Source organism: Meriones unguiculatus, chromosome 3, assembly GCF_030254825.1.
Source record: "Meriones unguiculatus strain TT.TT164.6M chromosome 3, Bangor_MerUng_6.1, whole genome shotgun sequence".
NCBI classification, from domain to species: Eukaryota; Metazoa; Chordata; class Mammalia; order Rodentia; family Muridae; genus Meriones; species Meriones unguiculatus.
Window position 1 is genome coordinate 19671345 of NC_083351.1, and position 27642 is coordinate 19698986.

Consider the following 27642-nt stretch of genomic DNA (forward strand, 5'->3'; position numbering starts at 1 on the left):
ACATATGCTTATAAAGACCTGCACTATGTAGGTCTTTTCTTTTTCTTTTTTGAGACAGAGTTTCTCTGTGCAATAATAGTCCTGGCTGCCCTGAAAGCTATGTAGGTTTTTATTACCTCTGTAAGAAATGGTCATGATTGCTTACTTTTGGATTTCTGCATCTTTTTTTCCTTCTTTACACAGTGTGTAACTAATAGAAAACCATTTCTACTTAACATTTTTATTTTATGTGTATGGATGTTTTGTCTGCATGAGTGTCTGTGTACCATACAGACCTGTGGAGGCCAGAAGAGGGCATCAGATCTCCTGGAATTGAGTTATAGATGGTTGTGAGTCACCATGTGGGTGTTGGGAATTAGACCCATTTCTACTTTAAATTTATTTGCTAAGTTAGGCAAAAAGTCAACTGTGGTGGCATGTCTGTAATCCCAGCACTAAAGACTGTGCTTTAAAGAGGCAGGAGCGGAGCCAAATACGGAGTTTCAGCCAGCTTAGGTTACGGTGTTACCCCTGCCACTCCCCTTACTACACACACCGAAAAAACTGGGAGACTTAGGCATAAAATGAAGGTAAATGGAATGAGGCCAAAATTAATACTTACTGGAATTCCTACGACATTTGTTCTTTTCAGAGAAAGGACCTAGCACTTGAAGTACTCTCCATCTTTGGAGGGTATCCAGTTTGTGAAGAAGCTACATTTAAGTAAGAGTTAATAAGATCAAAATAGTTGTTTTTCTCTAAGCAATGTCTTAAGAAGCTGGAGGCAGGAGTGGAGCTACATACTGAGTTTCAGCCAGCGTAGGTTACCGTGTGGCTGTGAGCTAGAGAGATGGCCCAGAGGTTAAGAGCCCTGGCTGCTCTTCCAGAGGACCCAGGTTCAATTCCCAGCACTCAGGTGGTTTAAAAACTGTAACTCCAGCTGGGTGGAGTTATGCCTGTAGTCCCAGCCCTCAGGGAGGCAGAGGCAGGTGATCTCTGTGAGTTCAAGGCCATCCTGTTCTACAAAGTGAGTCCAGGGCAGCCAAGAATACACAGAGAAATCCTGTCTTGGGGGAAAAAAAAGATAAAAACTGTAACTCCAGTTCCAGAGAATGACACCCTTTTCTGGCACAGATATACATTTGGGCAGAACATCCATATACATAAAGAAAAATAAGTGTATCTTTAAAAAAAAAAGAGGTATTGAGTGGCAGAAATGTTGAATGGAGGAGAAAATGGTATACTAGAGAACATTGATTTAAAAACTTAGCTTTAGATTTTATTTCATGTGTATAAACGTTTTACCTGATGTATGCATGTGTACCACATGTGTGCCTGAAGAGGTCGGAAGAGGGTGTTGGATCCCTGAGAACTGGTTACTGATGGTTGTGAGCCACTGTGTGGGAGTCCTCTGTAGGACCAACCCGTGCTCTTAACTACCGAGCCAGCTGCCTGTGTCATCCTCCCAGCCCTGCGGCTCTGGGGCCTTGACTAGCTCATGTTCCTCCCTGCAGCGAATTGATAAATGGGACAATAGCTGCCTTTTCAGCAGTGAGGTAACCGGTGACCAAGCTACGGAATTCCGTCCTTCCTGTGAGCAGTAGTATGTAACACATTTCTCAGGGATACATAGTTTAACATGACTCTAATGCTTTCACAAAAGAAAAATTAAAAATCAACATGAGTGCAAATTAGTATCATCAGTCAAGTTGAGTCCTCCAGTCCAAATGCAAGAGCGCAATCAATCCTTTTTAGAGCTTTAGTGGAAACTTCGCTTTATTTTTTTCTTCTGTGAGGAAAACACACGGGCCTTCTCTATGTTTCTAAATCAGCACAGGTGTATAGCTTTTTAGCAAAGATGACCATAGTATACAGTTTTTTTTTTTTTGTTTTTGTTTTTGTTTTTGTTTTTTATTTATTGGAATGGGGTTGGGGTTTCTATGGAGACTTTACTGGCCTAGAACTCACCATGTTCAAGTTTCTTGTGCCTGTATTCAACTCTTGAGTACATCTGTAAGAGTAAAGGTTCTGGGTAATATAGTTACTCTGTGTTTAACTTTTTGAAAAATTAACATATATATATAGTTATTAATAATGGCTGTACCTTTATAGTCCTATCAGCATTGAGTATATGAGAGACCAGCCAACCCCATCAGCACTAAGTTTCTGATTGTTTATTTAAGTTATAGCCATCAATTACATTTCTCTAAGAACCAAAGATGTGTTCTCTCTTCCCCCTCCGTTGCTCCCTTTTTCCCAAAACAAAGTTTTACTGTGTTGCCTAGGCTAGCCTCAAACTCCTGGTGATCCTCCCGTCTCAGCCTTCTGGGTTCTGGGCTTAGAAGCATCATCCACCCTTCCTGACTTTTCTTGGTTACTTATGCTTGCATGTCGGGTCAACCTAAGAAACTGTTGCCTACATTAAAGTCATTAGGTTTGTGCTTCTGCTTGCATCTGAGAGGTTGTGCTTGTGTGGAGGGTGGTGAGCGTCTGTGTGTGCAGGTGTTGGGGTGCATATGTGTATCTTCAGGTATCAGCCTTGCCTTTCTACCTTGCTTGAAACAGGGTCTCTTCAGTGCTGCATAATCCAGGCTAGGTGGCAGCAAGAGTCTGGGGCGTCTCCTGCCTCCTCTCCTATTTCCTCTCGCCATCCTCAGATTGCAAACACTTGTGCTCTGGAGTCTGGCTTTTACATGGATTCTGGGGGTTCAAACTAGATTGTCAGGCTTGTATGACAAGTTGTTTGTTTGTTTGTTTTTAACCACGGAGTCGTCTCAAGCTCCTGAGTTTCATATAATGAGTTTTGCCATCTGTATTTAAGGTTTGTTCTATATTCAGGGTTTGGTGCTTTTTGAGTTAATGTCTGTATGGTTTGAAGTAGGATCCAGACTCCTTTTTATAAGTGATTATTAAAAAAAAAATTACGTGCATTGGTGTTTTGCCTACATGTATATCTGTGTGAGTGTTGGGTCCCCTTGATCTGGAATTATGGACAGTGTGAACTGCAAGTGGATGGTAGGAATTTACCTGGGTCCTCTGGAAGAGCTCTCAACCGCCAAGCCGTCTCTCCAGGCCCGGATCCGGACTCCTCTGCATGGAGGAGTCCTGATATTGTGGCAGCAGTTCTCTAAGTTTAGCCGTTCACTAAATGTGTCACACTTTAAATTCTAAGATTCTACTAGAAATGTGTGGATGGGAGATGTCAGTGCCTTCCGTGTGCTGCTACCCTTCGGTTTTCCCCTTTAGTAATAACGTGATTTTCTTTCGTAGATTGAGTTTGTTATTTATTTATACATACATGTCTCTCTGTGTGTATATGTGCTCACGAGTTCGGGTGCCCACAGACTCCAGAAGAGGGCATCTGGTCCCCAGGAGCTAGAGTTACAGGTAGTTGTGAGCTGCCCAGTATGAGTTCTGGATATGAACTCAGGTCCTCTACAAGAGGTCCTCTACAAGTGCGCGGAACTGCTGAGCCATTTCTCCAACCCCAGTAATGTGAAGATATTTTAAAGACAGAGGCTTTTATGGAACATAAATAATCAAAGGCAGATAGTTAGATTCTATTTTTGTATTCTCAGGAGGTGAGGGAGGGGATACAAAGTGAATACATTGACATAAATAAATAGATAAATAAACAAATAAATAAATAAATAGGGGGAAAGAGAGAGAGAAGACCAGCCACACTTGGCTGGTGGATCCCTATGAGTTTGAGGCCAGCCTGGTCTACAAAGAGAGTTCTAGGGCAGCCAAGGCTGTCTCACAGAGAAACCCTGTCTCAGAAAACAAACAGAACAAAACAGAGAGAGAGAGGAAGAAGAGCCAGGTGTGGTAGCTCATGCCTTTAATCCCAGCGCTCAGGAGACAGAAGCAGGCAGATTTCTGTGAGATCAAGACCACTGTGAGATACAGGCGACATTATCTCAAAACAAAAAATCTACTTTACTTTTTATCCAGTATTGAATATTTATATTTTGATATTAATCTGTCCAAGTTGTACTACAAATCTCAATTCTAAAGCAATGTATTTTAAAGAGAAAGTATATTTTTGCCAATACTGTCAGACTTGCTAAATATAGAAAATAGACAAACAAATATACTTTGGGGCAGAATGAATTTACTAGCTAAAACATACATGATAGCTCATTTACTCATGACAACAGTACTCTAAAGAACAACACTTTTTACTAAAAGTGTGGACAAGTTTAACGTACCCAAGTTTCCAGTTTAGAAGAAGCTAACTTGAACTTGAACTCAGGTCTGTCAATTAAAGGCAGAAAAGATTTATTTCAGCTTTATTTATTCGTAGCTTCGTTTATTCATCATTTATTCAGAGCTTTCAGGCCAGTGTGGCAGAGAGGGCACGGCAGAGGCAGAGCCGACCTGCTTACGTCACTGCAGCCAGCACGCAGGGTGGCAGAGGAGAGGAGGGAGAGAAGAGAGAATTTCTGTGGTAGCTGGCTTTTCCTCTCCTCTCTTTTATTCTGTCTAGACCCCAGTCTGTGGGATGGTCCGTCCACATTCAGGACAGATCTTCCCCACTTTGGTTACCTCTGTTTGGACTCATTCTTGAAGACCCACCCAGAGGCGAGCTTTACCAATCTCTCAATCCAACCAAAATACAATAAAAATTAACATCACCGGAGTTGTTTTGTTTGTTTTTCATCTGTCTTTTCTTCTGGCTCACCAACCTTGGTTCAGCCTCCGGTGATCTTTCATAGATTCTATTGTTTTGGTTTCCTTCCATTTCCTATATCCATTCAAAGGGGGGAAAAGAAGTCTCCACTGAATTTGTTGTGGTAATTCCATATTTCAATCTTTTCACAACCCACTATTTTATAGAACGTGAAATGTAAATTCTCGACCGTTCCAGAAGACAGCTTCCGGTAGTCTGTGTCCACTTAGCCTTGAACTTGTTGTCCTCTCTGTTTTCTGCTATCCTGTGTTTTCCTCCTGTGGTTGTGTTTGTCCCACCGGGGCGCTCAAGCTTCTTTCAAGGTGCTTACCCAAGTCATACCCTGCCCTGTCTTCTTTGCCCAGCCCACCTCACTGTTGACTATTTAACTGGGGGTGGGGGGCTGAAGAGATGGTTCAGCAGTTAAGAGCACTGTCTGCTCTTCCAGAGGTCCTGAGTTCAATTCCCGGCAACCACATGGTGGCTCACAACTATCTAGAATGAGATCTGGTGCCCTCTTCTGGCATGCAGGTGTACATGAAGATACAACACTCATATACATAAAATAAATAAATAAATCTTTAAGCAAAAGATTTAACTCGGGCTGTCTTTCAAAATTTTTTTTGGAGATTTTATTTCTAGTTGTGTGTATTTGTGGGTTTGTGCGTGTAGGTGGGGTGCCACAGAAGCAGCCTTGGAGTGTTGTCAGAGCTGATGCTGGAGGACGGTTGTGAGCTACCTCATATAGTTGTTGGTAAATGAACTTGGGTCCTCTGCAAGAATAGAACATAGTTTTAACCATTGTGCCATCTGTCCCGGCCTCTCAAAATTCTTTTACTTTAATTAATTAATTATATGTTTTTTGAGACAGAGTCTGTATAGCCCTGGCTGTACTGAACTCACATTGTAGACCAAGCTGGCCTTGAACTTACAGAGATCCGATAGCCTCCCAGAGTGCTGGGATTACAGGCGTGCACTATCATACCTGGCTTACAAAACTTTGTGTGTGTGTGTGTGTGTGTGTGTGTGTGTGTGTGTGTGATTGGCTCAAGTATTCTCTTACTTTCTGAACATATTATTACATAATTACTTGTTCTAGCCTCACTTTTTTTTTTTTTCAAGATAGGGTTTCTTTTTGCTTTGTCTGTGTTATGTGGAAGAGTTTTATAAGGCTGCAACATCTTCTAGAAATAACAGCATTAAAGACTTAATGTCTCTGTGTGCTCATTTGTTTTTGTTAACTTGACACAGGCTAAGAATCAGCTGGGAAGAGGGAGCCTCACCTGAGAAACTGCCTCCCTCAGACTGTTCTGCTGCATGTGTGTGTGTGTGTGAGGGGGGGTGCGTTTCCTAATGTTTGAAGTGGGCAGATGCAGCCCGCTGTGGGTGGGGTTACCTCTGGCCAGGTGGTCCCTGCTTGCCTGAGGAAGCTGGCTGAGCAAGCCAGTCTCCCAGTTGCCTTGGCTGCCCTTCATGATGGGCTATAACCTGTACGATGCAACAGGCCCCTTTTCAACCTCAAGCTGCTTTTGGTCATGGTGTTTACCAGGACAACAGAGAAGCAAACCAGAAGACTCTGGAAAGAAAGAGACTGGTCATTATATTGACGTGGTTTTCCTGAAGGTCGCTTATCTGATAGCCTCGTCCAAGCACCTTATAATAGAAACTTCAGTAGACGTAGGCGGTATTTGAGGAACTAAAATCAGTTTCATAAAAACCCACAGACTGGAGGCTTTCCAGTAAAGTGACTTAATCGCTCTGTTCTCAGGCTTTACTCTTAATTTGGACACGGTTTTAATGTGGTTGGCTATTTGACTTAGTGAGTGGTAGATTGGTGCATTAGAACAAGAGCTGCTGTAAGCTGCTCGATCACAGGCCTCGAGCAGCAGTGGGAGCTGACTGCTAGTGAACAGCATTGTCAAAGGCAGACTTCAAGACTGGAAGGGAGCCAGCCATTCCACGGACTTCATTCTCATGCTAGGACGTCAGATCTGCACAGCAATTGAAGCTCTTGGTGACGACCAAATCAATAAGGTTTAGTTATGTTCTGTAGATTTTTTTTTAAGTCTAAAAAGAAGCACATAACTCATTTTATAAAGATTTCTACAAAGAATGGCTGAAATAACACATTTTGAGACTTAACAGATGTAAAGGCATTCTAAAGAGAATGGCTTTGAGTGTTTGGGTTTTGTCTCGCTTCTTTCTTAGTTAACAGGCTAGGTATCCTGCTGGGAAAGCCAGAGATTAATGTATGCAGAATGTATGTAGACATTTTTTAAGTATATGCTCAAATTTTACAGAGAAATATGGAACTTTTTTTTTTGGTTCTTAGAAGGAGATGAGTAAGAATCTGTTTATTTAAAAAATAATCTTTGAATGAGTTGATCCAACGGTATTAGTCACCATAGAAATGACTTAAATTAAAATTATGTTGTTGAAAACAGCCTGTTCATGCTGAGTGTCACCCCTGATTCATACAGTATGGCAAATAAATTTTAAAGTGCCCTCTAAACTCAAAATAATTTCAAGAAGAGAAAGGGAGGATTGACTTTTTTATTTTGAAAACCACATTGATGGGTCTCTTATTTTTCTAGAAATGCTGTTTAGTGTCCTTAAGCTGAATTATAATGGAAAGACACTTTCCTGTGGTGTGGGGAGAATTGATTTTACTGGGAAACAAGCTGTTTTCTATCATATTCTTAAAACCTCTATGTATGAACTTTTGGTGTTTTGTTTTGTTCCCGTCTGAAAGAGTGTCCCAGGATTGCATTTTCTTCGTAGAGAAAAGAGCCTTTATCCTTTTTGTTCATTTCTTAATTCTCCGAATCCAATTGTTAACTCTGACTTTATAATGTAAACTTTTAAAATAACCCTTTGTGTTACTGCTCTAATGACCTTTTTCTTTCAGTTTCTACCGTCCTTTCTATTTGTAAAATGTTAGTGCTGGAAGAGAGCCTTGAGTTCAGTTAACATAAGGTCCCACTTGGCAGAATCCTTTCTCTGGCCTCCACTGACACATGGACATTTATCTTCTGCCTGAAGATGAATTTTGGTGATAGTCTGGTCTCCGTATCTGCTAGTTTTACAATTCAACCACCTCCGAAAACTGGAAGAAATCTCTCCCCCACTAAACTTTTTTCTTATTAATATTCTCTGATATAGCATAGCCCCTGTTACCATTCACATGTGTGAGATGCTGTAAGCTAAGTAGAGGTGATGTAAGGCATGCAGGGGGCCGGGGAGATGCTTCTGCACTTGCCTTGCTAGCCTGACAACCCGAATTCCATCCTCAGAGCCCGCAGTGGAAGGAGAGAACCAACTCCCCAAAGTTGTCCTCTGACCTTCACCCGTATACATTCTCTGACAGGTGCCTCTATAGTTGTCTGTCTGACTCTTGTGCTTGTATGCATGCACACACTCACATACGCGCACACACACTGTCTCTAAAAGTAATAACATAAAACATTAGGAGTATGTGTAGGTATCATTCATAAGTATGCTGTTTTGAATGAGAGATTTGAGCATCTGTGGATTTTGGTATAATTGGGGAGCCTAGATCTCATCTCTTATGGCTAACAAATGATGGTTATAATAAGCTGAGTTCCTAAGTAGACCATTTAATTATTAAATGTCTTTGATTATTGGAATGTATTATTATTGTTATTGGTTTTTATGTGAATGAACCTGTCTTTATAATTTCCAGGGGCTAGTGAATTCTTCTATTGTGTCAGCTTCAAATTCCATTATTTTGTCTTTGGTAAATGCATTCTCTTTGAACTACCAGAACTGAATGGAAATTTTAAGTCACAATATAATTGCTGTGAACTGAGGGATTCTTTCCAGAGTATTCTGGTTGGAGAGGGAAGTCCAGTCTTATTAGTGTAGCCTATTAGTTACCATGTGCCTGTAAAATTCTTTTTTTTTTTTTTAAGATTTATTTATTTTTATTATTTATACGGTACTCTGCCTTCATGTACTCCTGCATGCCAAAGAGGACACCAGATCGCATTACAGATGGTTATCCTCTATCATATGGTTGCTGGGATTTGAACTCAGAACCTATGGAAGAGCAGACAGTGCTCTTAACCTCTGAGCCATCTCTCCAGCCCTAAAATTCTTAAAATATATAGCGATTTGACAAGTGAGTGAGCTCTTTGGCTCTACCGCTTTAGAATTGGCAGCTAAAAATCTCTGTCTTAGAATTGTATTTCTTATCCGGGCAGTGGTGACAGAGGCAGGTGGATTTCAGTGAGTTCAAGGCCAACCTGGTCTACAGGGTGAGTTCCAGGATAGCCAGGCCTACACAGAGAAGCCCTTACTTGAAAAAACAAAACAAAACAAAAAAAAAAAAAAACAACACAACAAAACAAAAAAATTGTATTTTTCTTGTGGCCTGTTCAGTCAATACCTTAGATTTTTTTTTTCTTGTGAGCTGTTGTCATACCGGAGACTGGAGACTAGTGACTGGTGAGGTGGGCAACAGTCAGATCCTTTAAAGGGCTGTAGATTGGGCTAGAAGTGTAGACTTGACAGACACAATGGCAGCAGAGATGAGCCACTGACTCTGTGACCCAAGTGACTATACAAGTAATAGACTGAGCTAGGGAGGACAAGGGGAAGACTAGGGATGCGCTTATGTTTATGGTTTGATTAGGCGACTTCCTGAGCTAGGAAAAACAGGATTGAGTTGATTTCCACCATGTTTTTAGATGGCTGTGAGATACCTCTCTTCTGCTTTAGTTTTGAGTTTGGTCTGAGACAGGCTCTTTCATTATGTAGCCCACGCTGAATTTGAACCTCTGGTTCTTCTGCCTCAACCTCCTAATGCTCAGATTACAGGCCTGTACCACTGTGCATGGACATCACAGAATGCATTTGGGAATAGACTTGCAAGTGCTTGTGCTAAGGAGAAATACTGAAATGTAAATAGGCCAGGGAGACTAGGGCAGCAGTTATTCTTAAGGCTTGTTTCAACTTCACACATTCTCCACCCAGCATTAGTTTCAGTTTCCCTAGGGATTCCCATTACAGGTATTCAGTGATAACCTGAATTTACCCAGCCATTTGCGGAGTTTCTCTTTGTCTCCATTTCTTACTTACCTCCTATTTAGAAACCTTCAGTGACTTTCCTGCTTTCAGGACAAACGTTTTAGCATAATCAAGTCTTTCCAAACTGTCATCTCTTTCTCCTCCTGTTCCACTTCAAATAGACCTTATAAGAAGAGAGCGTTGTACAGGTGTGGCCCTTCAAACTGTAGGCAATGGGAGTGATGCTGGCTACCTGGAATAAACTGTCCCAACAGTCAGGGTCTCTTTAACAGAGTACATCTGTGGGACAAAATCATCCGAGCAGCCAGGTTCATTATAACAGACATTATTAGCCTGAGAATTTACAATAGAACTACCACTCCGCAGTTTATTAAAATTTTTATTAGAGTGCAGGTTGACTCTGAATTGAAGCATTTTATTTTTTAAACCTCTGAAGAGGCCGTTTTTCTGGGAAATGAGCATGTTTACAGGATGATATAAGATAACAGGTAAACATTAAGAATAATATGTGACATCAAGTAAGTACTTAATAAATGCTAGCTTCTGCTAGCATTTTGATTGAAATCTAATTTTAAAAGATAGCACTTCCTTCTTCTTCTCTATTGTGATCTTAATTCAGTCAGTCTGGGTTTTTTGCTGGTTGCCAAGTACCTATAATGTTCCTACTAATGCAATTCCCCTGCCTGGAATTCCATTTGTTCATGAACCTCAAGTTTCTATTGACATCTGTATTCATCCTTAACTTTAAAGCCAGCTTTTTAGGGTAGCTTTTCCTGATCACTCTAGTTGAATGCTCCTACTCTAGAGTGTTCTTTGACTTTATAGTTTGATTTCGCTCAGAACACCTTGTCAGATTAAATAGTAGGTTTTGCTTTTTAGCTTTAGTTACTTGTATATTTTGCATATACTTAAGAATTGTGTATTAGAGACCCAAGCTAAAACCTCACACCTGGTCAGCACTCAGTAACATGGATAGATACTCTGTGAGCTAACTGAAGAGTTAAACAAGTAATCATACCATTAAACTTTATTCTTAAATGTAGATGGTAAGGAACATTTTTAGAATGTTACCGAATTGTACTGTTCTCACAAAAACTTTGCACCTAAAAAGCATTAATGGAACACCAACTGTATTAATTTACAAAAGATTAAAAAAAAAAAAGATGAAAGACCTTATTTGGCCTTCTCAATCGGCTTAGTGTGGGGCCCTTAATGATCTTATTTGCCTGAAGATAACAGATGCACACTGTTAGGACAAATGTATCTTTGATTCCAAATGCTGTATAATTCTCAGGGTTTGGAGGATTAAGATTGAGTCTGAATGGGAGCTCATCACTTTGTCTTCATTGTTGTTCTGATTTTTTTTTTCTTGCAACAATCAAAAGAGCTCTTTGTGATGTTGAGTAAATAGACACTCTTTTTTTGGGCTTTGTGCCAGCTTGAGAATAGCATCATTCAGCAGCGAGCATCTGTCTGGAGAGGGTGTCCTGGTTCCACTGCTGGACTTTGTATCTTCCACCCTGTCATCTGTAACTTGAGGAACTTGATTGCGTGCATCACTGATTTGCCAAGACAAGTTTGAGCTACTAAAACAAATAATTACTGAGCTGAACTAGTGCGCACTGGTAGTCCCAGTATTCAGGAGGTTGAGGCAGGAGGATCAGGTCAGCCTTGGCTACATAGACAGTTTGACGTTAGCTTGGGCTATATGAAGCTTTGTCTCAAAAAGCCAAAACCAATTATTTTATTTATTTGTTTGTTCATTATTTTGTTTTTTGAGAGAGGTTTTCTTTGTGTAGCCCTGGCTGTCCTTGAACTCTCTCTGTATACCAGGCTGGCCTCAAATTCTTGTATGTCCTGTCTCAATACACTGAGTGCTGGGATTAAAGGTGTGTGGCACCACAACTGACTCTTTTAAAGAATAAATGTTCAGTTTCTGGCAACGTATTTTGATTCTTTTGATCATTGTTATCCTGTAATTCTATGTATATCTTAAACATCGTGTTCTAATTGTGGCAAAGAGATTTTTATGGAAGAAGGTATCTAGAACGCTGAATCTGGCTAGCTGTCATGTCTACATTGCCACAACTCTGTGGCTAGACAAATTCTAAGATCAGATTTTCAGTCCTTAAAAATGTAAGTGGTTCCTCTTGCACACTTAGTAACAATGGCTTTTTCTTCTTGCACTTATTTAGCAAGCATTTGTTGAGTAAAGTTTTCCCCACTGTTCATATTGCACTTTTTGGAAACAGCTCTTTGCTGTTTTTATTCTTAGGCATTTTGAAGTACCTTCCTGAAGTGACTGTGTTTGTGGTTTTCTGGGCTTTGTCAGTAGACCAGTGGCACTAGCAACAATCTTGATAGGAAGTCAAAATCTCATGCCCCGTTCCAAAAGGGTTGAACCCAGATCTATATTTTAACAGGATTACTGGGTGAGTCTGTGCAGGTTAAGGTTTAACAAGCACACAGATAGCACGTTGCCACCGTCTGTGTGTATGTAACAACCAAGAGTACCTATTCTGAGACTTTCCGATAGAGAAGACATCTTTTCCTATGCAGGCAGTTCCAGGAATATTCTTAGAAGATGCTTCTGTCTTTAAAACTAGAAGAAGAAAAACCCTAAAACGCAGGAATGAATACTGTATGTCTTCTAAAGCAGTAAGTTCAGGACTATAAGAGGCTAAGTTATTTTCATGCTAAAACTTTCATGTTAGGTTTTGAAATCTTCATGACGGAAGCTGGTGTGAGATCTTTTATGTCGGAAAGCTTTGGTACAGAGAGTTTCCGTTCCCTTCAGACAGATGTGAAGCTGTGCGCAGCCCACAGCCTGTCGTGTTCCACCCTCAGCTTGCCCTGCTCAGTTTTGGGAAGGGATTAATGTGGTGCTCTCGTTATTCTTGCACGCTCAGGGTAGTTCTTGAATTTAAATGTCCTCAATTACAAGATCAGGGCTCCCCCGCCCCCGTGCGGTTATTGAAAGGTTTAGTTGAGATAACATAGATTAGACCCCTAACATGGGGCCTGATGCAGAAAACAGTGCCCAGCGCAATTATTCTAGGTGTGGTTCCTGCTTAAGTAAGATCCCTGTTGCACTTTTCTTTCATTATATCAAAGCTGAATTAAAAGAGCAAACTTCTCTTTGATAGAGACCTTGTTATTTTGTTTACTATGGCATCATTGGCACTAAGCCTTGGACCTGTACTAAATGCTTGATAAGTATTTGATGGATGAATGAATTTGCTTGACTACATTTTGAGGGTGCCTTTGAGGTTTATAAGATACCAGATGTACTCAGGTGAAATTAAATCATTAATTTTTTTTTAATTTGTCTATTGAGATAGCTTAGTGGATAAAGACACCTGTTGCCAACCTGATCTGAGATTAACCCTCAGAACCCATAAAGTGAGAGGACTTGTGGTTTCCACAAGTCGCCTTCTGACCTTCACACTTCATAAAACAAAAGGCAAACTGGGTGTAGTGTCATACACTTTAATTCCAGCACTCAGGATGCAGAGGCAGGCGGAGCTCTGTGGGTTCCAGGCTACTCTGTTTTACAGAGTGAGTTCTAGGACAGCCAGGGCTACTTAATGAGACCCTGTCTTGAAAAAAAACAAAACAAAACAAAAAACATACAACTCCCCCCCCCTAAACTTTAATAAGGGACTGGGGAGGTGGGTCTTCCAGAAGAGTGCCTGCTACACGGCAAGTGCGGCGATCGGAGTTCAGATCCCCAGCATCCTGTGGAAAGCCGAGCTCCGGCAGAGTTAGATCCCTGGAACCCATTGAACAGCTTAGCCAACTCCAGGTCCAGTGAGAAACCCTGTCTGTAAAGTGGAGCATGATTAAGGAAGACACCCAGAGTTGACTTCTGGCATCTCCCATATACGTCCACACCTACACCTGTAGAACACACCTACACCTGTAGAACACACAAACACGTCCACAGGTAATATCTGTTACATGCAGGCTCTTTTCTAGGCATTGAGTATGCTGTGGCTGGAGAGTTGGCTCAGTGTTAAGAGTCCTTCATTTGCTTACAGAGCACCCAAGTTTGAGCCCTAGCACCCACACTGGGGCAGGGGGATTGGAGCTTATAACTGCCTGTGACTCCAGGAGATCTGATACCCTTCCTGGCCTCCTCAGGCCCCTGTTCACACATAATATACTGACACATACATAGATTAAAAATAAAATGAATCCTCTAAAAGAGCCTCAAGGTCTTATCCTCAGAAAACTTTGTATTTTAGATGGGGAGAGGGGTATGGAAGAAGGGCAGCAAACAAGGTAAGCCGACAAGGCTGTAAGTGTTGTAGGGCTGAGAGGGCGTCTGGGGAGCAGGGCCGCTGCTGTAGTTGGAGTGCTTGGGGGGCCCCTCAACGAGACATGACATCTGAGCCAAAGCAGTAGGCTTGCCCTTAATCCCCAGGCTTGAGTAATAAGACCGGAACATCGACATCAAGTTCCCAATATGTGAGGCTTGTAGCCTACCTTCTCCCCTGAAGTGAATCAGCATTGGCTTTCCTTACAGCATTTCTCTGGTTTCCATACCTAGCATAATGGTTTCACTTCCTACTTTCAAAAATGCGGAGCACTCAAAATCACAGTTTTCAGAAGAAAAATTGTTTTGAAGAACTTAAAATGGGATGCCTCTGAAAGAGGATGTACTTTGGTATTACATCATGAAACCTAAGGACATCTTTTGTGTGATTATTTTAAATGTATACTTGTCCTGGCTTTTGTCATTCAGAACTTTTAAGTTTAATAATCTGTAGGGTATGGACTTCTGCAAATCTAGCATTTTTGATTGATGCCTTGAAAGGACAGTACCAGATACCTTTGTTTTAGGAAGCATGAAGGTGTGTTTACTATGTAAAGTTTGGAGCCTTTAATTTAATTATGGTGTAGTTCATTACATGGCCTTGGTGGGTATTATTTTAAGCTAGTCACTCAATGTGCATATCTTTCATGACTTAAGGCATTAATAATTTATTCAGGATGTATAGGTAAGATATTTTTGTGCTTTAATGCAAGATCATCTATTTAACAGACTGGAATTTTGTTGGTGATTCAATCCATATGTATTAGTGTTTTGAGGTTTAGGGGTTTGGCCTGCAGCAATGTGTTTTGCTTATAATGGTTCCCCTTTTCGACTTCCTTGTCAGGAACATCATGACAACAGAGAAGAGTTTACTGGTTGAAGCTGAGAATTCTCAGCACCAACAACCGAAGGAAGAAGGGGAAGGAGCCACAAACTCAGGCCAACAGGAAACGCAGCTGGAAGAGGCTTCCCAAGTGGCAGCTGAGGGCGGTACTCAGTGTGAGCAGAAGCTGAAAGCATCCAATGGGGACACTCCAACACATGAAGACTTGACCAAGAACAGGGAGCGGACGTCAGAAGGCAGAGGCCTGTCACGATTGCTCTCCTCATTCCTCAAAAGGCCCAAGTCTCAGGTCTCTGAAGAAGAAGGCAAGGAAGTAGAGTCAGATAAAGAAAAAGGCGAAGGAGGTCAGAAGGAGGTAGATCTTGGAACCAGCCTTGATGAAGACATCATTTTAAAGGCCCCCATTGCAGCTCCTGAGCCTGAGCTCAAAACAGACCCATCTTTAGATCTTCATTCATTAAGCAGTATTGAAACACAGGTAAGGCGTGTGACTGTGGGGGAGAAAATAATGAAGATACATTATATGTTGTACTTTTTCATAGAAGAATATTTGGATTTATTTCTTAAGAGCCAGTTGACTTAGGCATTGATAATGATAAATAACATTAAGAGTCTCTGCTCTAAAGAAATTAATGTAATCACTTAAAACCTAACTTAAGAAATATACTCTATAAACCAAAGAAATGGAAGGAAACTATCAAATGAGTTTACTTAGTCCATATATCATCTTGCCATAACAACGGAACAAATTTGAATTTTATTGAGAGAGCAAGAAAGAAGTGAGGTATTTAGAGTTCATATTGGTATAGGGATAGGATCGTTATCAGCCAGCGTGGCCCTTCTATGGACATCTTCATTAATCCACGTGATGGATTCAGTCCTCCCAGGGTATGTGAGAGATCGGAGCCGTGCCTGTCTTACTATCCTCTGGGGAGCACATTACTGCAAGATATAGATAACAATGAATTCTATTCCTTATGTAATAGTTTTTTTTAAATTACATTTATTTATTTGTGTGCATATGTGTACATACACACGCATGTGTGCATGCATCACAATGTGCGTGTGGAGACCGGAGAACAGCTCTAGGGAATCGGTTCTCTTTTTCCCCCACCATGTGGCTTCAGGAATCAAATTCAGGTAACCAGGCCTGGCAGTAAGTGCCACTACCTGATGAGCCATCTCATTGGTCCCTTCTGGGCTTTAACTTTGTCACAGTATAATTAACACAAGTTGTTCCTTAGTCCTAAACACATGGGAAATCACTAGTAGTGTAACTCAAACTGCTTTCTAGGAATCTGACTTCTTTTCAGCCCTAGTGCTTAAAAAGTAAGAGTTGTTTTCAAAATTCACTTTGAGGCTTTGAACATCTGGATTGTAAAAGTTTAAGTCCTGTGTGTACTTCTGTGAAAGTTCTAAAGTTTGGGGTATATAGTTTCATTCAACCTTTCTAAAATTATTACATGTATTTCTTATTAACAAGCTTCTTAACTTGTGTATTCAGAGTAGCAAAGGCCGACTTTAGGATGAAATCATGATAGGCACTTGCTGTTAGAGAAACAATGTTGAAAACAAGATGTAGGGTGGACAGATGACTCAGTGGTAAAAAGACTTGCTGCAGAAGCCTGATGACCTGAAGTAAATCCCTAAAGCCTCCATGAAAGCCCAGTGTGGAAGCACAAAGCTGTAATCTCAGCATTCCTTGCAAGATGGGAAGTGGCTACAGGAGACGCACCCGGAAGCTTGTGGTCAGTTAGCTTAGAGGAAGTAGTGCAGTGGCGGAGACAAGAGAGACCTGGCCTCTAAGGTCAGTGTCAGAAGCCAACTCCTCACACATACACAACACACACAAACAGAAAACAAGATTCACTATGTAATAGTTATGAACAAGGTCTATGGAATCAATCTAGGGACGGCAGATCTCAGAAAAGTGACAGGCCCTTATGCTTGCGAGGCAAACACTTAACTGACTGATCCATCTTCCTAGTCCCATCTCTTAGGCTTTGTTTGTGTGTGTGTTTATTATTATTACTACTATTGTTGTTACCTTATTATTCTGAGAAAAGGTCATGCAATATAGGCTTGGCTGTCCTAGAACTTGCTATATAGACAAGGCTGGCCTCGAACTCACAGATCTGCCTGCCTCTGGAATTAAGGGGTACACCTATGCCCAGCACTTGATTTCTTACTTACTTTCTCATTAAAATATGATTATTGAAAACCTGCTGTATAAGCCAGGTTCTATCTAGGATAGAGGTACTTTGCTAAATTAAAAGCTATAAATGTCAGGCCACCAAGATGGCTCAGAGGGGAAAGTCCTTGCTGCTCTAAGCCTGATAACCCACATGTAGGTGGAAGGAGCAACCAACTGGGTGTTGACCGAAGAAATAGTCCTGTGGGACAGGACAAATATGGTAGCTCATGAAAGCCTCTCTGAGGCTGTGTGAGATGGTTGGGGAGGTCATTACAAGTCTGTTAGCCACTCCTGAATCTCATACAGTAGGCAAGCAATTCAATCTTTTTTTTTTTTTAATAAATGTCAATCATTTTTTTATTTTGGAAGAAAAAATTTCATAGAATTTAGTTAAATCTCTCAATAGATTTATTGTGTCAAAAGTAAGAAACTAGTCCAGTGTGGCCCCCTAATCCTAGCACTCAGTAGACTGAGGCAAGAGAGCTACAAGTTTGAGGCTACTTAGCCATCTTTAAAAAACAAACAAAATAAATAACAACAACGAAACCAACAGGAAAACATTTGTCCAAATGTTTTCTGACTTTGTGTGTTGCATTGGGACTTAATGGTTGCCAGAAGAGGCCAGCTTCAGTCTTTCTCTTCCTTCCCTCAGCCTTTTTTGGATGTAGCAAAGTAGAGAGGCGTTAAGGCAGAGTCACAGTTTTTAGCCTGGTACCTTCATTTGCTTAATGCAGATTTGTACAAGATGTGTAGGCCTCAAGAACTTCTTTTAGCTGTTTACAAAATGTACAGCCTGTGACAAATCCTTTTATTTTCAGTTCACAAAACGCGTTGCTCAAGCTGACGATCATGGACTAGAGAACAAGAATTTGATGAACATTAGCATCGGTTACAGTCGAGAAGAATATATTCTATAATGCTGACAGCAGGAAATTGGCATCCCACAGTTGCTTACCAATTTGATAGGATTCTACCTGAAAAAAATTAAGAACAGTGAAGTTGAACATCTTTGGGGAAAGCGTAGTATTGTTTAGGAAAAAACTAACTAGTTACTATAATTTAACTTACTGTGTTTTAATAGTTTTTTCTGATCGTATCTTTATCGGTCGGGGTACTGTCCTATTTCCTGTACATGGGAGTGTGTGTGGCTTGTTTTGTGAATGCCTTTTCACTGACTAGTGTCATGGATGTGCAGCCAGCTCAGGAAGAACACAGAGAGGACCCAGATTCTGAAACAAAGGAAGCAGAAGGGATTGAAGGGTGCTCTGGAGCAGAGGCGAGAGAGGACCCTGCATCAAGAGCAGAAAGAGAACCCGAGGTCCCCCAGAAGCCGGCTAGAAGACACGGAAACATGCACTGCAAGGTGTCCTTGCTGGACGACACGGTTTACGAGTGTGTTGTGGAGGTGAGTGCGTTTCAGTCCCAGAAGGCTGAGCCCTTACAGGCGCTGAAGACCAGACCCCTTCTGTGGATGGAAATGTTAACAGTGGCTTTCTGCAAATGAAGTGATGGGAAAATAACTCTTACAATAAAAATCATTTTGCTTTTCAAAAGATTATATATATATATATATATATATATATATATATATATATCCTCTCAAAATAGACTGAATTTCCAGCTATCTTGTAATTATGTTTGAAAAAAAAAATTGGTCGATATCTTGGGGGATATCAACAGAGCCTGCAACAGAGCCATGAGTTCAAATCCCCGGAACCCACACAAAACTGGCTGCATTAGCCTCTGTAATCCTGTCCTGTGGGGAGGGAGGTGCAGAGACAAGAGAGTTTGTCAGGTTTGTGGGCAGGTGGGCTGGCACAGGCAGTGGCAAAATGAGAGACTTTCAAGTAAGGTGCAAGATGAGGGACTGAGACTTGAGGTTCTCCTCTGACTCACAAGCATGTGGTACATCTTACACACTCACATGCATGGTGTGTGTACACACAAATACACACACACATAGACATCAAATGAATAATTAATTTTTCTGTTATTTGAGGGGGTCATTGGTTTTCGAGACAGGGTTTTTCTGTGTAGCCTTGGCTATCCTGAACTTGCTTTGTAGACCAGGCTGGCCTCGAAATCACAGAGATCCACCTGCCTCTGTCTCCTTGAGTGCTGGGTTCGTAGGCCTGTGCTCAGCATATGAATAATTAATTTAAAATGAAGTTATGAGGCTGGAGAGATGGTTCAGAGCCTTGGCTGCTCTTGCAGAGGACTGAGTTTGGTTCCAAGTACAGGCATGGCGGCCCACAACTGTCTGTAACTCCTGTTCCAGGGGATTAGACGTCCTCTTATAGTCTCCTGCAAACAGGTGGTGCACACAGATTCCTGTGGATACACACACACACACACACACACACACACACACATTCTGTTTCTAACATTTCTGTTCCCCCAGATCTAAGCCTCAGTCACTCATTTTATCTGATGTCTTTAGTCCCATGAGATAGAAAATACAAATTAGACAATGCCTTTTTTTTTCCAGTTGGAAGGAGACTGAAATATAATGCCACTTCTCAAAATCTCTTAATATTTGTGAAAGAATCAGGATTGAATAAACGTCAGTTACTTAGCTTCTCTGTTCCTTCAGGACAAGCTAAAACATCTGGTAACTGCTGCTTTAATTAGAACAGTAGTTGCCAATGATGCTTGTGGTTGCTGTATGTGCAGTTCTTGCAAGTACGACAGCCTTTATGAATGAGCCATGTGGTTCATGTTTTGTGTGAATGTAAATCTATCCAACCACAGACATCCTAAAATATTATATAGAGAATATATATTGTTTTTAATTTTGTAATTACGTTGTTGTTGAGATGGGACCTCATGCAGCTAAGGCTGGTCCTTAACTTGTTATATAGCCTAGGATGATCTTGAACTACTAACTCCTCTATCTCCTGCCTCTGTCACCCAAGTGCAAGGATTATAGGCATGTGCCACCATGCCTGACTCAAACATGTTATTTCTGTGGCAAAAAAAATAAAAATAAAAATTTGTTCTAAGATAGATAAATGAAGGTTACAAGTAGCCAGAAATTTTCGACAAATGAGCTTTAGTGATAAATTTTTGGAATCTTAGAACTTCTGGATTTGGGAATTATGAATAAAAGGGTTAGGGAATTTTACCTGAATTATCAAATTAGTGACCCTCATTTAGAATGAAATTAGAGGGGCTGGAGAGATGGCTCAGCGGTTAAGAGCACTCTCTGCTCTTCCAAAGGTCCTGAGTTCAATTCCCAGTGATCACATGGTGGCCTACACCATCTATAATGTGAGCTGATTCCCTCTTCTGGCATGCAGCTGTAAATGCAGATAAAACACTCAAACATAAAATAAATAAATCTAAAAAAAAAATCAGAAAACAAGAGGTGAAGAAAATGATATTACATAAATGAATAAACAATTATGCAAATTACTAGTAGTCATTTAAATTAATTCATTAAGAGGAGGCTGTGTCAAGTGTGTGTATTAAAAAGCTCTATACAGCTAGGACATAGCTCAGAAATAGTGTGTATTCGTAACACACACACACACACACACACACACACACACACACGGCTCTGGATTCAGTACCTAGTACAGGAAAAGAAAGATTTGGAATTTTTGAAGTATTTTTGCATAAATGTCTCCTGAGGCATTAACATGTTTCTGGTTTTGTTTTGTTTTTTCAGTAAGCTGCTATAAAATTTTTTATTTTACAGTTGAACAAGCTATTGTTAATTGCAATGACACAGTTGATTAGCTGGTAAATAGAGGAACCAGGCTGTTGTTTTAACTTTAATTCCCAGCCTGTAAATTAGGGCATTCTTTCTTCTAGTTAAGACTCCAAGTATCCCACTGTAGAAGTGGCTTGAATTGTGAAGAAATGATTTGTAACATTATGAGTAACTGTGACAGCTAGTGTCTATAGGCTGTCTATTTCCTACTTCTCAGAAAGAGATTGTAGGAAGTTTAGATATAGCTTATTCTCGTTGATATGTATTTTGCACATGATTTCCACAGCCACAATTCATCTGTTTTGACAGGTTGAGTCAGTGATTTAGTTGATCATGCTGACTGGGAGTGACCCATAGAATGGTTCAGGAAATACTGCGCAAAAAATTATGAGAGACAGGGGTGGGGTAGATCATGAATATGAGATTATGAATAAATGAATGTGCTTAGGTGGATACGGCAGTGTACGGCAAAGTCCTAGCACTTAAGAATCTGAGGCAGGAGGATCACATAGTGAGACCCTGGTTTGGGGATGTGATGTTTTGGATGGCGATGGAGAAAGAGGGGAGGTAGGATTTTACTTAACGTTGTCTCTATTTCCAAAATGCTATAATGTGTTGCGTTTATAAGCTGACGTACCAAGGAAGAGGGATTTTAGGAATCATGTTCTATTTGGACTGTAGCCACCTGAGAATATATTAGTTACCAAAGGTAAAAAAAGGAAATTGGGAAATAAGAATTTTTGAAAAGTTGGGTGAATACGAGAATAAGAACCCTTAACTAGCACTTGTATGTCTGCACAGAAACATGCCAAGGGACAGGACTTGCTCAAGCGCGTGTGCGAGCACCTCAACCTGTTGGAGGAGGACTACTTTGGTTTAGCTGTGTGGGACAGCGCGACCTCGAAGGTAAGGAGACCCACTGCACAGGATAAGCCGCTGACAACTTCCCTTCCCATGTGGGTAACCGTGCTTCTACCTGCCTCTCTAGGACACCTTTGCATGGAGTCTCTTGTTCTCAGATTTTTCCTTCTAGAATTCACTTTAAAGAGAGAGAGAGCATTACTAAAGTGTTCTTTTTATCATCACGAGATCCTTGGGATCCGTGCTCTGAGCTTCAGCATAGCACTGCTGTTGTCACACCCAGAGCGAGCAGATTGTTGCTTACCACTCATCGCTCTCGTTAGTGACTGCCCCTTAGGTGAGATTTTAGCCTTTTTGTCAGAACTGTGATGTCATTCACAAGGAATTATCCCTCAAACATTTGTTGGCTAAATAAAATACAGAGAATCAAATCTTTTAAATTAAGCAAAAAAGTCCACATACTGTTTTTATTATTACTAGGAGGTTTTGCTTTTGCTTTTGCTCTGTTTTTAACCTCGGCCTTTGATCTTGTTCAGGAAATTATAAACTGCATTAATGTATTTTGTGTGTGGGGATTTGGGGTTAGGGATGGCACATGTATGGAGGTCACAGAGCAACTTTTGGGAATTGGTTTTCTTCTACCACAAGGGGATTAGATGCAGCTTGGCAGTGGGTTCTTTTACCTGCTTAGCCATCTCACATCCTAGGCAATAACTGGTCCTGTAAGATAGCTTAGACTTTGACGCTCCCATGTGATTGACATAAATCTGGATTTGCCTTTTCAGTGTCAGCTTGGTGGGGATTTTAGCCCCAGAGTCTTAGAGTTGCTCATGGGATCTCTGGAATGAAGTGCTGGAAAGTCTCTTAGAACAGTGGAGGATGTGGAGTGCTCTGCTGGGGGTCAGACACCCTCTCCAACGTGACAGATGAGCACTTTGGGTTGCGTTTAAGCCACGGGTTTTCAGAGTTCCCACTGGACTTAGCATTTGTGAGACGCAAAGGAGACACACTCAGCTATTTCCTTTATGACAAAGCTCAAACAAGCATGTACTTAATTTTTATATGAGTGTGTGTATATGCATGGTGTGTGTGTGTGTGTGTATCTGTGTGAGTGCATATGAGTGTATGTGTGGGGTGTGTGTGTTCAGGATTAAGCCTGGGAACCTTGCACGTGTAAATATTCTGCCACTGAGTTTCACTCAAAATGTGTATGTATCTTGTAGTTTTAATTAGTTTAACATAGTTTAAAATCTAATTGTTGTTGGAAAAAAATAAAGGAAAAAAATCTAATGTTGTAAATAGCTGACCATGGTGGTACATGCCTTAATTCCAGCCCTTGGGAGACAGAGGCAGATAGATCTCTGTGAGTTCAAGGCTAGCCTTGTCTACATACAGAATTCTAGACCATCTAATATTCCATAATGAAAGCCCTATCTCAAAATGAAACAAACAAAAAGCTGTTTTAAGTATTAGAAACTTAGCAGTTTTTGTCTTTTAACATGTCTTAGAGGCCTGCTAAGGCTTGTTAGTAGTGAGGCGTTTTAAACTATCGTTGTGTTGCAGGGGTCATTGCAGGTTGAAGAGGCCTGCTCTAGGGATGTGTAGACTCCTAAGTGTGTGGAAGAGCATCGAAGGGAGAGATTGGGGGGGCCAGCATATATTCATTCAGAAAACATTAACTGGGTAATGAACTGTGTAGCAGAGCCTGTGTTGCACACAAAATCTGAGCAAGACCAGAGGCTAGAGGAGAAAATAGGATTTGGATGTTGTCAGTCGTTCCCAGTTCTAGGCTTTTGCTAATCTTTCCCCTATGCTTTAAATGGCACCCGCTTATTTCACACTTGCTGTTTGCAAGCAGACTGAGCTACATGAGCAGGTCTGTAAGATGGATTCTACACCAAAGTTCACATTTTAGACACGAGAGAACTTAGGAAAGTAGTTTTTTTTGTTTGTTTGTTTTTTGTTTTTTTGAGACAGGGTTTTTCTGTGTAGCCTTGGCTGTCCTGGATTCGATTTGTAGACCAGGCTGGTCTCGAACCCACAGAGATACCCCTGCCTCTGCCACCCTGAGTGCTGGGATTACAGGCATGGGCTACCGCACCCGGCTGAGATGAGAGAATTTAGGTACAGAGAGTTACTCAGCCAGGACAAACTGGAGGATGGATTCAAACCAACTCTGGCTTCCTTTTTTGCTGCTGAGAAACTACTGTGCTTTGTAAAATTAATGCAAAGGCTTCCAGGGGAAATGTAGGATCATCCGGAGGCATTTTTCCACAGTGTCCAGGGAGCTGCTTCCAATGCTGAATTGTGTGTGTGTCCTGGAGCTCTGTGTGAATGCCTTTTCTTCTTTTTACAGACATGGCTGGATTCTGCCAAAGAAATAAAAAAACAGGTCCGAGGTAAGTGGATACAGCCCTTTCATAGTTCTCTCTTTTTAATCGGGCCAGAGGATCACCAGCCATCACTGGCTGTGAGTCAGTCACTTGAGAGTCCTGACTGTTGCAGGCTACTTTGAAATAGAGATAAAGCTTTTCCCTGGAAGGGCCGGCTCCATAGTAGAAAATACAGTCGAGGATGATACTGTTGAGATGTAGGTCAGATTTGGACTTTAAAAAACAAGACAAAACAAAAACCAACTGGGCAAAGTCGGAACAAGTGGGTGTAACAGAAGGTTGGAACATAACAAAGATAAGAAAATGAAAATGAGTCAGTTCTCAAAATGGCAGGGACAGAAACTGCACTAACCACCAGCAGGAGGTTGCTGCTGGATCTCGTTCCTTTTAGTGTTCTAGGCTCTTGTGTTCTTTTTGCCTCTCAGTTTTTCTTTTTTCCTGCCTCTTTTTGGTGTTAGGGATTGAGCTCGGCCTCACACATGCGCTACAATGGCATTCCTGTGTTCTAGCTGTCTCCATGTTTTCCTCCTTTTTTGCAGTTTCATTTAACTGTGGTCTGGAAACCTCTAAGTTCTATGCTTTTCTGGGCGGTGATGAAACCTTGTGTGGCCCTGCACCACCATGTCTAGGCCATGAGTCACCCTTTGTCCAGCAAACACAGTCTCTCTGCTCTGCACCTACACCACTTGGTTATCTGATAGACCAGCACAGGCTTGCGTTAAGTAAACCTTTCTTTACTTAAGAATGGCTGCAAAATGCAAGAGTAGTGACGTTTGTTAGGCCAACATCAATTTAGTTAGCCGAAGAGATGTTACCAAGTATGTCCTTTATGAAAAGGTGAGCTCTCAACTTTGTGAGAAATATGTATATACAGGAGGGAAATAGTTATAGGGTTCAGTACTCTTCTAGAGTTCAGGCATCTGCGACAGCCCTGGAGCACATACCCTGAGATGAGGGAGGGTTTTATTTGTCTGCAGACCTTTTGCAAATATAAGGAAGAAAAAAAATGAAGGAGGACTTGTTTGCCACTGGCCCTCTGGCAATGGGGCTTCTTTTCCAGATCCAGCATATCTTACTGTTGCATGCCCTGCGAAGACTGCTATTCTAGGATGAAAAATGTGTAGCCCCAGACTCAATGCACTTATTAAGATAGCTTGTCTTGATTAAAGCCAGCTAGCTATCACCTTAATTTCATTTATTTTTGAAGAAACTTCCAGGAAATACAGTGCCTTTTACTCATCCTGATTAGCAGATTTTAATTGTCACCCAACCAGAATCGTTCACTTGTTTCTTGAAACATTTCTGTTATCATGAAATGTTTTTCTTTAAACCTTGTACATGACTGTTTTGGCATTCTTTTCTTTTGCTTTTGTTTTAGCATTCTTAAAATAGAGAAGCAAAACTTTCTTTTGGACTGCACCTTTCTACATTTGTTCTTTACTGATAAAAGCTTAAATTTATTATTTTATTATTACTATTTTTGTTTCTATTATTTTAAGACAGGGCTCACTAGCTTAAGCAAGCTACAAGTCTACATAGCAAGAGTCTATTAAATAAATAATAGTGATGATGAAGCTGGGCATGGTGGCACACCTTTAATGCCAGTACTCAGGAGGCAGAGGCAGGTGGATCTGTATGAAGGTCTACAAAGTAAGTCCAGGACAGCCAAGGCTACACAGAGAAGCCCTGTCTCAAAAAACCGATGATAATGATGAAGAAAACTTTCTTACAGCATGGGAGAAAAGTGCATGTTCCTAATGAAAAACTTTCTAGTGAATCAAATATATAATGTCAGGAAGTGATCTTTATGTGTTAAAAGTTGTTCTCTTTTTAAACTTTTTCATCATGTATTGGTGTATACTCATGGTAGTTTTATTTATTTTAAAAGTTTAAATTTAGTTTACAAGTTATTGTGGGTATTATATATGTGTGTACACGTGTGCATGTATGCAGAGCACATACATAGAGCTTTGTAGAGTCAGTGGTTTCCAGGGATCAGATTCAGGTAGCCAGGCTTGCGCTGCAAACACTTTTACATGCTCAGCTATTTTTGTAGCCCCATGAAAAATTTAAACATCATTAAATCAATTAAACTGGTATAATATGCAAGATATTTCTAGGCAGATACAAAATTTTCAAAATGTATGCAGGAGGGTACATATATGAAACCCCACATCCTTCATTTCAGTTACTGTGTCCTGTCTCAAATCAAACAAACTAAAAGCAGTTATGCTATACATTTTTTAAATCCAGTTTTAAAAATAGATGCTACAGATACATGGTATGAAATTAAAAGGTGCAAATGAAAATAGCACAAGGTGACTCTTCCTACCCTTGTCTTAGTCATGCAGTTTCTTTTTCTGGAAGCAACCATGGTAACTAATTTCTTGTCTTACTTCTAGACAAGTCTGAGTGTAAACACATAACCATGGTTGTGTCTATTTAAATATGCAATTCATCGTTTTTATATATCAGAGCACTGACTGTATCTTTTGCCTGCCTCTGTCCATCCGTCTATCCATCTGTCCATCCATCTGTTTATCCATCTGTCCATCCATCCATCCATCCATCTGTCCGTCCGTCCATCTATATCTGTAATCTGTTGATATCTCTGTCTATCATTTATCCATCAATCCATCCATCTATATTTCATTGACTTTTTAAAAAATATCACGTATACTATATATGTGAATATATATATATATATATATATATATATATATATATATATGCAATTGTGTTTCTGTGTGTTTTGAGTTACTCTTAGTTTCCTACTGCATTCATGTTTGCATTTGGGAATATATCTCTGTACTTGCTAAGTGTCTATAAATACATTATTTTGATATGTGTATGTAAGTGAGTGATTGTGTACAGGTATGTGCCTGTGTATGGAGGGCAGAGGGAAGCCTTGGGTCCCATTCCTTGGGTACTGTACACCTTGTTTTTTGGAATTCCTGAAGCTTGCTGGCCAGTGAGTTTCAGGGATGTGCTGTCTCCATCTCCCCAGCACTAGGATTACAGAAGCGTGCCGCCATACTTACTTGACCTTTTCCTGTGGTGGGTCTTTACAAGCAAGTCAAGGTTTTCAGGCTTAGAAGGAACTGCTTTAACAACTGAACTATCTCCAACCCAGATTCTTGAAAGTAGGATAAAGTAGCCAGGTGTGGTGTCTCACGCCTATAGTCCTGGCTGTTCTGGACTCACTCTGTAGACCAGGCTGGCCTCAAACTGAGAGATCCACCCACCTCTGCCTTCCAGAGTGCCGGGACTAAAGGTATGCACCACCACTGCCTGGCTTCCTTCTGTATTTTGTTGTTGTTTGTTTGCTTCGAGACAAGGTCTCTCTGTGTAGCCCTGGCTGTCCTGGACTTGCTTTGTAGACCAGGTTGGCCTCGAACTCACAGAGATCCACCTGCCTCTGCTTTTCTGAATGCTGGGATTATAGGTGTGCACCACTGCGTCCAGCTACTTCTGGGTTTTTATTATTTAAAAATATGGCTATATTGAAATCCTTTGAATGTTATATAAGTTATGTAACTTTTCTTAATATCGTTTTTGAAACTTACTCTGACCGGAAAGAAAATTTCAGCAAACAGTTCCTAACCCTTCCTGTGAAT

At 40.8% G+C, this 27642-nt stretch overlaps 1 protein-coding gene across 36 annotated transcripts in view; it reads left to right on the forward strand.

Moving 5' to 3' along the window:
* The window catches only part of Epb41 (erythrocyte membrane protein band 4.1), a 143811-nt gene that overhangs the window by 46212 nt on the left and 69957 nt on the right, over nucleotides 1–27642 (forward strand). For 23 of the 36 annotated variants that reach the window (XM_060379420.1, XM_060379429.1, XM_060379419.1 and 20 more), the window contains exons 2-5: nucleotides 14880–15340; nucleotides 18252–18461; nucleotides 21573–21677; nucleotides 23989–24031. In XM_060379420.1, coding sequence (XP_060235403.1) covers nucleotides 14880–15340; nucleotides 18252–18461; nucleotides 21573–21677; nucleotides 23989–24031 — 819 coding nt within the window. Of the gene's footprint in view, nucleotides 1–14862; nucleotides 15341–18251; nucleotides 18462–21572; nucleotides 21678–23988; nucleotides 24032–27642 lie in introns of all 36 variants that reach the window. The other 13 variants (XM_060379433.1, XM_060379435.1, XM_060379427.1 and 10 more) reach the window with 1 other exon arrangement.